This window comes from Solanum lycopersicum, chromosome 8 (assembly GCF_036512215.1).
Source record: "Solanum lycopersicum chromosome 8, SLM_r2.1".
Lineage (NCBI taxonomy): Eukaryota > Viridiplantae > Streptophyta > Magnoliopsida > Solanales > Solanaceae > Solanum > Solanum lycopersicum.
This window is the reverse complement of record NC_090807.1, coordinates 56,904,932-56,916,219: the sequence shown is the minus strand read 5'-3', so window position 1 is coordinate 56,916,219 and position 11,288 is coordinate 56,904,932. Positions and strand designations below refer to the sequence as shown.

The 11,288-nt window shown below is 35.2% G+C and overlaps 2 protein-coding genes across 8 annotated transcripts; both read left to right on the top strand.

Annotated features, from left to right (window-relative positions):
• The first annotated feature begins 1,742 nt into the window (after window positions 1–1,742).
• Window positions 1,743–5,946, top strand: LOC101255517 (probable glycosyltransferase At3g07620). Of its 6 annotated transcripts, none has more exons than XM_010326790.4 (6): window positions 1,743–1,868; window positions 2,266–2,414; window positions 2,927–3,777; window positions 3,884–4,014; window positions 4,522–4,870; window positions 5,145–5,946. In XM_010326790.4, the coding sequence occupies exons 3-6, from the start codon at window positions 2,968–2,970 to the stop codon at window positions 5,796–5,798; spliced, it is 1,944 nt and encodes a 647-aa protein (XP_010325092.1). In that variant the 5' UTR covers window positions 1,743–1,868; window positions 2,266–2,414; window positions 2,927–2,967; the 3' UTR covers window positions 5,799–5,946. The 6 variants fall into 6 exon arrangements, with proteins under 6 accessions (XP_010325092.1, XP_004245170.1, XP_004245169.1 ...); XM_004245121.5 differs by having other exon boundaries at window positions 1,750–2,113; XM_010326792.4 differs by having other exon boundaries at window positions 1,759–1,868; window positions 2,330–2,414.
• Window positions 5,947–6,657: 711 nt separating this feature from the next.
• LOC101255224 (probable glycosyltransferase At3g07620) lies at window positions 6,658–10,709 on the top strand. Of its 2 annotated transcripts, XM_026032307.2 has the most exons (5): window positions 6,658–7,802; window positions 7,882–8,012; window positions 8,521–8,869; window positions 9,040–9,396; window positions 9,502–9,837. In XM_026032307.2, the coding sequence occupies exons 1-5, from the start codon at window positions 7,290–7,292 to the stop codon at window positions 9,691–9,693; spliced, it is 1,542 nt and encodes a 513-aa protein (XP_025888092.1). In that variant the 5' UTR covers window positions 6,658–7,289; the 3' UTR covers window positions 9,694–9,837. The 2 variants fall into 2 exon arrangements, with proteins under 2 accessions (XP_025888092.1, XP_004245168.1); XM_004245120.5 differs by having other exon boundaries at window positions 9,040–10,709.
• Window positions 10,710–11,288: the final 579 nt, after the last annotated feature.

Here is an 11,288-nt window from a genome sequence, read left to right as displayed (position 1 = left end):
TATATTAAATAATTATTAATCCACTTTTGAATTGATCCACATATTAAGAAAATAATTATTGATATAATGAGTTTATTATTTTACCTCTATTAATATGAAGTGAATAAACTAAAAACTTAAGTTTTTTTAAAAAAATCTATTTTTTTCAAAATAATTAATTAAAAATATAATAGGTGAAAATATTCTTTGAATAGGACACAATAATATAGCGCACATCACAGAAACGAGTACCCCTTTATTATAAGACAGGCCCCCGCGTCCTTTCTTAAGAGATACAGCAATCGTCACTCGACAGCTCAAAACTGACCAGTAATTCGTTAAAATAAACAAATAACTACGAATAACTAAAAAAAAAAAAAGCAAATAATTCGAAACATTAGAAACAGAGAAAATAAGGTTCTATATCATCTGCACCTGCTTCAGTGTTATATAAATGTAAACTGACCGTTGCGGTGAGTTGATGGCGATATTTTAGTCTACCTTAAAATTAATGAACAATAAATAACATTTAAGATGTTTTGGTATGAAGGATTTTTCAAAAATAAATAAATGAACTTTTATTTAGTTTTTGATGTTTGATATATAAGTAAAAAATTAATTTTCATTAAAGAACACTGCTCTATTAATGTGGATTGCCACTGCTCACTAATAGAGTCTGTTGTCCTTATTTTCATTAAAGAACTTATTTTTTTCATTTTTCATTTTTTAAAGAAAATATTTAACGGATAAAATATAAAAAAATTTATAGAAATTTTTTTTCTACTTCAAAAGAAGATGTCAGCATATTTATATAAGACGATGATGATGACTGTATACCTTCTTTAATAACTAGTAGTACTAATAACTAATAAGTATAAAAATTAGGGCAATTTTCACATATAACAAATAAAAAATTTATATTTGTATGCTAAACAAAGTTTGCATAATTATTTTCTATAGTAAACATAGAAACTGTAAAATTTGTTATACATATACAGTTGAAGCAAATTGTATAAAACAAAGTGTATAAAACAAGAAAGAGAAAAACACTTGGGAAGAGAACTGTATAAAAACAAAGTGTATAAAACGAATTGTATTATTATAATTGTATAGAACGATTATATACAATTTGAATTTGTATAAGATGAGAAAGAGAGAAAGACAAAAGAGACTTGACAAGGAATATACAATTGAATCGAATTGTATAAAACGAAAAAGAGAGAAATTAGATACAATTTGAAAATTGTATAAAACGAGAAAGAGAGAAAGCCAAAAGAAACTGAGTAGGGGAGTATTTTTATTGTATAATTATAAGTGTATAAGACGAAAATATATGTAATAGCATGTGTATATACAATTTTCTCACGCTTTATACAAACAGAAACACAATTTATACATTTCGTTTCTCTTTGTATAAGTGAGAAAGGCGAGGGTGTCGAGCGAGATTTGGGAGAGTGGCGAGCGAGATCTGGAAGAGGGGAACAAAAATATATGTATTTATACAATTTTCTCTGTTTTATACAATTAGAAACAATTTTTATACACTTGTATTAGTATAAAAAGTGAGGAAGCGAGCGAGAGATTGGAGGAGAATGGCGAGCGAGATATTTGGGAGAGAGACGCCTGATAATTTTTTTGCAAACATTTGCTATGGAACACAATTGATTCAAACCCTAGCTACTTTATTTATTTTAAGTTATTAGTTTGCTATTACATATAATTTTTCCTAAAATTTATATATTTAAAATTTAGATTCATTAATCAAAGCTTACTCATATGCTTCCTTTAATTTCTTTCCACTTTACTGCTGTCATTACTGCAACAAAGAAATAAAAATAGAAAAGCAAAATTGAACAGATACCCCCATTATGATTTCAAATCTTGTAGAGGTAGTAAAAGAATCTTATTTTATTTATTTATTTTTGACTAAAATAAGGTATGCATATTTTTTATTAGGTCTCATTTGGTGTGTGATGTATCAAATGTTACAATTAGTCAACTCAATTCAAAACCAACTTTTCCAAGTAGATGATGAAGCTGCTCAATATGTTGGATTTTTATCATCTTTTCTTTTTTGAGTTAACTTAGTAGCCAAACGTGGCCTTGAAGAGGTTCTTTGTCCACTTTTGATCTGGTAATTGAAACGATTAATTTTGAGTTGCCTTTGGTTGATTTGGGATGAAAGCTATTATCTTTTTGGTGTTTACTGTTTCTGTTTTGTCTGTTATGGACTTAATTATTATTGTATTTCTAAAAAGCTTGTGTTTTTATGGTTGATTTATTAAGTGACAAAGCCAAAATTATGATTCTGCTTTTGGTTCTTCATGAGCTTGAGAACAACTGTTTGAAGGTATGGAGTTGGGTCAGCGACTAGGCTTAGGGACGGACTTTGACCTGATTTTCTGTAGTTGAGTGTTGTCGCACTTTTATCTCAGGTAGCTAGCCTTCTCTCTTTTTTCCCTTATTAGTAGTATTCGTATTTTGTAATAACGCAATGTGTATTAGTATTATTTGTTACTTCACTTGTTTTGTATCTTGCTATTTTGTTATGATTTTCGCTACCTGTTTCATCTATTTCTCTTTTGAGTCGAGAGTTTATGAGAAACAACGACATAGATCTGCCTACACCCTAACAGGGGAAGAGCTAGATGCCTTAGACACTTTTCTTCAAATAGTGTATTTGTATTAACAATTTTATTAAATATGGTATGTTCAGAACCCATTTATTAACACTTGAAATCGTTGTAATATTCAGAATTCATAAGGTTAAAATTTTGTTCGCCCTTGCTGACCCTACCCTCCCTAGACCCTACTTGTTGGATTACACGGGGTATGTTGTTGTTTAGTGGTGGTTTTCTTTTTGTGTTATTCAAGTACTTAGTTATTGTGAAACAGATAGAAAAATACTATGTGGCGATACTGAATTTGGGATTTGAAAATTATCCAGGGACAGTATTGTGCTTTCTTCACTCAGAGTGCTGCTTGAACATGGGCTCTATAATTCGGTATCATAATCTGTTTGAGACTAGACGACTAGTATGTCTATTGGGAGTGATTTTTGGCCTTGCTTTGATGATTCAGTATTTTGGTTTTCCATATGGTTATGCCTTGTCTTCCATATTTACTGCCAATGGGGGTCAAATAAGCAGCTCACAAAGAGTAGATCAATCTGGCACAAAGTTCTCTGATGCAAATAATGAAGAGGTAGAGGATGGTTCTATGCCTCCAATGAATGAACGTTCTGGCGATGGTGATACCTTAACTGAGGACATTGACCCTGAGGATGAATCCCCTTTTAAGGATTCGAAACTGGACAACAAGTCAAATGTGGAAACTTTAGGAAGAAATAGTAGCTTACCTCCAGAGAAGGCTGTTGACTCTGAAAATGATTTACAAGCTTCAAATGGTACATCTGAAAGTTCTTTATCGCGTGTGGTTGATACTGATGGAGGAGGCAGTATTTCTCCAGCGCCGATGGAAGCTAAGTCGTGGGAGATAAGTCCCACAGTATTGTCTATTGCACCACCACCATTGGTTGTAACACCTCAGGTCAATCTTGATGCAAAGAAAGAAGCTCCTTTGATAACTTCCTACCAGAACGTATCTGAAAAAGAAGGAAATACAGGCCATCTACGTGAAAGTGATAACTTACCTGTGCAAAAACACACTGACCATGCTCCTACAGTCGGTCATAAAATTCCTGTTATGAAGGAGTCTGACAAGCCAATAGATAGTGTTGTATCAATAGCTGAAATGAATGTTATGCAGCAAGAAGCTCGCACATCATTTCATTCGATGGTATGTATATATGTTACTTTGGTACTCTCGTAGTCAGATATGACTTGTGTAATTGACGAATGAATTCCTAGATATTCTAATTATGTTCTTTTGATCTTTTCTGTAGATTCCACGGTGGTCCTCGGATGTAGATCAAGAACTACTACATGCAAAAAATGTCATTGAGAATTCTCCTCTAGCAGGAAATGAACCTGGCTTATATGCTCCTTTGTATAGAAATATGTCAGTGTTTATGAGGTAATAGAAAATAGTGATGCATATGATGAATCCACACCTCGTGTAATCTGGATGTTTTCTGACATTGGAGGTGTATTTGGTAGTACTGAATTAGATTAGACATTTGTGCTTTGTTACTCATCAAACGATAGTTATGCTTTGTGGGAGCTGCTATATTTCAATATTTTTGTTTCAATCATTATGAACACTTTCTTTCTTGGTGAACCAGTGAATTTCATGCTTGCTTTGAGCCAGTAGTCTGTTGCATATACTAAATTTCGGTAAATAGTCATAATAGGAAGATGCTTTCTTGCATACTTCATACAGCTCCTCACAAAAGGAGCACCCTGCGACAGGTGTGGAACACAGACCTCAGTCTCCTACCTTAAATTTTTTAGTTTGACATACATGAGATTGTCAGTTAGTTATCTCTTTATAATTGGTGGCATTTGTGGCTTTGCATTTACTTAGTCTTTTAATATGGTTGAGGTGCATTTCTCTGATCTGACACACATCATGCATATGTAGGAGCTATGAATTGATGGAGCAGATTCTCAAAGTTTACATTTATGCAGAAGGTGCAAGACCAGTATTCCATACGCCAGTGCTTAAAGGAATATATGCTTCTGAGGGTTGGTTTATGAAGCTCCTGAAAAGAAACAAGAAATTTGTTACCAAGAACCCCAAAAAGGCTCACTTGTTTTATCTACCGTTCAGCTCCCGTATGCTAGAGGAGACCTTATATGTCCCTGATTCTCACAGTCGCAGGAACTTAGTTCGATATTTAAGTGATTATCTCGACGTCATTATCCAAAGACATAACTTTTGGAACAGAACTGCTGGAGCTGACCATTTTCTTGTTGCCTGCCATGATTGGGTAAGTTTTGGATTCTTCCTACTAACTGGAGTTAAACTGTTTTACAACATCCATTTTGATACTCGTAGATTTTATTTTTATCCATCAGTCAAGATCTTTTGTTTTCATCTTTAATGGAATGCTCTGCTGTGTGCACCCTTTTTCCTCATTGAGGCTTATATTTCTGCATGTGAACATGCAAGCTCATCTTATAATTTCGGTGTTTCTACATTCTTTTTATAGTTGAGATATATGAGTTTCTGTCGGATACTGAAGCTGAGATTTGCTTCCTCAGGCCCCTGCAGAAACAAAAAGAATCATGGCTAATTGCATAAGAGCTTTGTGCAATGCTGACATTAAAGAAGGCTTCCAATTTGGTAAAGATGTATCGCTTCCAGAAACATATATACGTGTAGAAAAGAATCCCCTTAGAGAAATTGGAGGAAAACGTCTTTCTAAGAGACGGATTCTTGCTTTCTTTGCTGGCAACATGCATGGTTACCTTCGTCCTATCCTATTGAACAACTGGGAAAACAAAGATCCTGACATGAAGATTTTCGGCAAGATTAGTAAAGTAAGCTATGTCCAGTACATGAAGAGCAGCAAATACTGCATATGTGCAAAAGGTTATGAAGTCAACAGTCCTCGAGTGGTGGAGGCCATCTTCTACGAGTGTGTCCCAGTGATTATATCAGATAACTTCATACCCCCATTTTTCGAAACTTTGAACTGGGAGGCTTTTGCCATTTTTGTTCCAGAGAAGGACATTCCAAAACTGAAAGACCTACTCCTATCAATTCCAGATAGGAGATATCGTGAGATGCAGCGGAGGGTTAAGCTGGTGCAGCAGCATTTCCTTTGGCACGTCAAGCCCGTAAAGTATGATATTTTCAACATGATTCTCCATTCAATATGGCACAACAGAGTTTTTGGAGTAAGAACTAGGTGACAAATGTACACACACAGAGAGTTTCAAAGTTTTAGATGTTTTAGTGCAGCTTTCTTTTGAGAAATATGTAAAAAGTTGCATCAGTGTATCTTATTATTTCCTGTAAATAGACTTGAGAAGAAACAATTTGTTCTTTAGTTTTCTTGCATATCTCTACTCTTATTTGCACAAATCTATTGTACATATTTGTACTTTGCTAGTGTTGTTGTACTCAGGGCGGGCCCACAGAGGGTCAAGTGGGTTCACATATATGAATCCACTTCGTTGAAAAATAACATTGCACACATATGTATATTTAATCACTTTTTAAAATTGTATATATATACTTTTAATCCCAATAATACAAATGTGACCCTTGGTCTAGCAGTGAAAAAGACATAATTTTCTTAGCTTTCGAATCCCCATTCCCACACTTTGGGTAAGCCACTGGCTGTATATACTAGAAACCTAAGCCACTGGCTTGTACTACTAAAAACCTTTGACAGACCAAAACGGGCAGCCTGTACAGGATCCGCGATCACACAAGACCTTACTTTGCATTTTCTATCAATGGTTGTTTCAAGGCCTGAATCTATTATCTCCTGGTCACGTAATTTTTATCGGTTATTCCAAGACTCCAAGCATTTGACAGGCCATTTTTACCTAAACCTTGATTGCTGAAAAAGAAATAATATTCCTAATGAAACATCGGTGTGTGATTATTTATGCAAAATATCTTTTGGTGATCGTGCATAGTGATTTTAAATGATTGCTGACTTTTTTGGGAATTCAGTACTCAAATCATTCACCTTTTAACAGTAGCTAAAGCAATTTGCAAAATAATTCATTTTGTCTTCTAGACTTTTGGTCATCATGAATCATGATGATCCATTTTCTGTTCCTCTTTATATTTCTTCACAAAAAAAAAAAAAGTTTATTCTTTTGTCCTACTTGTCACTGTTTGTCTACTTGGACAAAAATTATTGTGTCTCCTTACGAAATTTAATCGTATCCGAGGTTATGGATTAATTTCTTTCAAGATAAAACGGATTAATATAGCGGTACCTCAAACTTCTTTAACTTCAGCGAACTTCAGAACAGGAACAAATCACATAGACTCAGTCGATCGACACTTTAATTTATTTGAGAGAAAAATATATGCAGAGAAGGAACATTTCAGTATATGAAAAATCAAAAATTGACTTTCTTTTATAGCCATTTCCAGCAAGAAACGTGTCTGTTCAGACCCGTTTTATCGAGAAAGTTGTGTCTTTTGGAAAAAATGTGTCTGTTAGGAAAATAACGACTTTTCGAAAAATAACGATTTTCGGAAAATAACGATTTTCGGAAAGGAGCAGAAAGTATAGCTAAAGTTGAAGGTGATCAATTCTGTAAGATTCTTCTTTTTCCCCTTTACTTTCTTGTTTTCCTTCTTCACTACCTCCCAATTATTACATTGACTCTCAGAATTTTAGCCCCTTATATATTAACTCAACTGTGATTTGGTTGAACATGGGAATTGAAGTTCGATATGCAAGTTTTTTGGAGACTAAAAGACTGCTATGGATAGTGGCATCAATTTTTGTTATGGTTTTGATCATTCAGTATTTTCTATTTCCCTCCAAAGGTCAAGTAGCCGCCATTCAATCTGCTTATTCTACTGTATCCGCAAACCTCACCTTTTCCAAGACTACTGCCAAAACTGAGCTGTCAAAGACAAATGATGCTACCATTATTGAACATACTGAAATTGAAGACAAATTTCCACAGAAGGTTGCTCATGCTTCTGAATTCGTTATGCAAACACCTAATGTTACATCTGAAAATAATTTTGTACTAGATCGTATAACCACAACTGCTGCACCTCAGGCAATCTCTCCTTTAACATCTTCCAGACAAAACCAATCTTGCCTCAGAAATATTCCCTCTGTAATTGAAAGGTCTGACAGAGCACGAAAAAATGTGGCATCAATATCTCAAATGAATTATATGCTGCAACAAAGTCAAACTTCATTTTGTTCAATGGTATGTTAAGGAATGAGTTCATTTATACAGCTTTGCACTTTCTGATCTTGTCCCTGATTGAACTTTAACTTTTTCATAGAAACCACGATGGTCCTCGGTAGTAGATCAAGAACTATTACGTGCAAAAGATCTGATCGAGAATACGCCTCTCTTACAGAGCGAGCCTCGATTATATGCCCCTCTATTTAGAAATCTGTCCATGTTTAAAAGGTTAGCAACTCCATAATATACCTTACTTGTGGATTTTGTTCATGTTAATATGATAATTCGTGCTTGTCCAACAACTGTGTTGTAATCCCAATGACTTCTCTAAGAGTTGCATACTATTGAAAACAGTCATTTTTTCGTATTACATCATAAAACTACAAGCTTTATGCAGTGGAACTATTGGAATAGATTCCTCTGTTCACCAATTGAATAACCTGTATAATATAAACGCAGTGGAAGTATCGTAGTCGAGGTATTAACCTGTGAATTATCAGGACTGATTGTTTGATTTATCAATTAAGAGCTTGGACCTTCTATTTGCTTCATGTCCTTCTAAGAGCTGGTTAAACTATATCGAGCCACGGTTAAACTATAAGAGTTGGTTTCTGAGGTATTAATGTGGTGATAATCCTATAAATTTTCTTCTTATTGTGTCAACCATATATAAAGAAACATAACAAAGTATCAATGCTTGAAGCTTATTCAACTATCAAATGTATACAAAATGCAGGAGTTATGAATTGATGGAGAAGACTCTCAAGGTTTACATTTATGCTGAAGGGGAAACACCCATATGCCATTCCGGACCTCTCGATGGAATATATGCTTCAGAGGGCTGGTTCATAAAGCTGCTTCAAGAAAACAAAAGATTTGTCACTAAGAACCCTAAAAAGGCTCACCTATTTTATTTGCCGATAAGTTTCCGATCACTGAAGTTGACATTGTACGTGCCTGATTCTCACAACCGTACAAATATAATTCAATTTTTAAGTAACTATGTTGATATGATTGCGCAAAAGTATCGTTTCTGGAATAGAACAGATGGAGCTGACCATTTTATTGTTGCCTGTCATGACTGGGTATGTCTCCCATCCTTTCGCGTGATCTTAAATCCTGAATTAGTGTTAGAGAAGCACCTCATCCTTCTTGAATATATTCACAGTTTGCTTATTTTGGAATCTCTATCAATGCAAATCCTATTCTGAAATATGCTTCGAGTGCTATAGCATAAACTGATTTTCATCTTCAGGCCCCTGCGGTGACGGATGAAATTATGAGTAATTGCATAAGATCTTTATGCAATGCTGACCTGAGAGGTGGCTTCCAGCTTGGTAAAGATGTGTCTCTACCACAACCGAACATTCGCTTGAGCACGAACCCTCTTGCTGAACTTGGAGGGAAACCAGCATCCAAACGGCGTACCCTTGCTTTCTTTGCTGGACATATGCATGGTTATCTCCGCCCTGTACTACTGAAGCACTGGGAAAACAGAGATCCTGACATGAAGATTTATGGTGGAATAACCAAGGCAAGCTATTTACGGTACATGAAGAGTAGCAAATACTGCATATGTGCAAGAGGTTCTCAAGTCAACTCTCCTAGAGTGGTAGAAGCTATTTACTATGGATGTATCCCGGTGATCTTATCAGATAACTATGTGCCCCCGCTCTTTGAGACTCTAAACTGGGAATCTTTTGCTGTATTTGTCCAGGAGAAGGACATCCCAAATTTGAAAAACATACTTCTGTCTATTCCGGATAAGAAATATAAGCAGATGCACGGGAGAGTTAAGCAGGTGCAACAGTATTTTCTCTGGAATATTAAGCCTTCTAAATATGATGTGTTTCACATGATACTCCATTCAGTTTGGCACAACCGAGTTTTTGGAGTAAGACCTAGGTGATAAATTTACATATACACTAGAGCTTGTAGACTTGAAGATGAAACAATATATTTTTCATTTTTGCTTCACTTTTAGCTTGTGTGGTGTATAAACAGCAGGTTGATGTTCTTACAAGATGTCTGAAGAGTTCGGTGGCTTTTAATACGTCAGTTTTTCTCCATGTGACTATTGCAGCCTGGTTGAATTGATCTGTTTATGTTAGTAAGCGACGGGATGAACCTCATGAGCTAGTGAGACTTTGATAACATCCTTGTCCCATATACCTATATCGAAGAGAGAGAATAACGAGTAAGGAAACAAAAGTGTGGCATTCAATGTTACTGTTTGGTGTTGTGAAAATGAAAAGGTCAGTTACAACTGATAATCAGAAGTACCTTTCAAGTGAACACTGCAAGTTGGGAACATGTGGCGCACATGACTGGGGATGCAGATGAGGGTGGGTCGAGAAGGACTGACAGGGTTCTAAGTTGGAAAACTTCTTAACAATGGGTGCATTTGATACTTGAGCAAATGCCACATCAGGAAGGAGAGCAAAGTGAAGCGCTATGTAGTATAGATCACAAATTCACATTATATGCGTGTTTTTGGGCTGAGCCTGAATAGGAAGAATAAGAATAGGACATCATAGACTGCACCTCTCATTTCCTGCTAGTTTAAGTTACACTTAGTTGTGTGAGGAATGCAGAAAGTCCCCAAAACAATGAAAATTTTGTTTGATTGTTTTGCACAATTACGAGAAGAAGAGGCCTAACGTGATATGAAGAACAGCCTGTCAAGATAGCCAGGATAACTGCCTAGCATAGCAACCCCACAAGGAAAATTAAGAAATAATAACCTTGTGGGAGGAGGGGTATGTAGGCAAGTCATCCTTGGCTAACAAACAAAGACTCTTCACTTCAGGTAAGGCCTCTCTTCTTAACATTTTAGTTTCTCTTGAATGCCTTGACATGACTTGTGGATTATTTGGTTCTGTATTTATAGCCCAAAAAGAAATGTCAGATGCATTTTGGCACCAAGTCATGTGTGATCTTTTATTGCCAATATGCTCTTCATACATATAATGCTTCTGTAGCCTTGCTGCAAGAATATATTCTAATGGAATTGAAGGAAGCACTAAATTTTATCTGGTCCTTCAAATCATTCTGACCAGAAGATGGGGATTATAGAATGTCAACTAATAAGACTTTTATCATATGGTTAGATATCTGAAATTTGACAAAATGTTATGCTCAAAAGTGGAAGCAAATTTCTAAGGAATCAAATATCAACTTGATATATAGCAAGTTGACCATCAGAAACTTCTAAACCTTTCATAGATGTATTATTTACTAACGCTTCATGCCATTCTAGTTCTGAATTAGCAAAATAGAAAATTTTGAACAAGTGTATGTTCTAACTTAAATTACCATCAGAAAAGATTTGGCCCCTGCTGGATTAGAAAAGTTTCTAAATGAAGTTTCAAAAAATGCTCTTTCTATACTTACTTATATGACAACTCTTTTCTTATCGAGATGTCAAAAAATGTTTGTGGAAACTAGTGTTGGAAGATTTGGAGTGTGTCTTCCTTCAAAATGTTCTTGTTGTACTGCTAACTT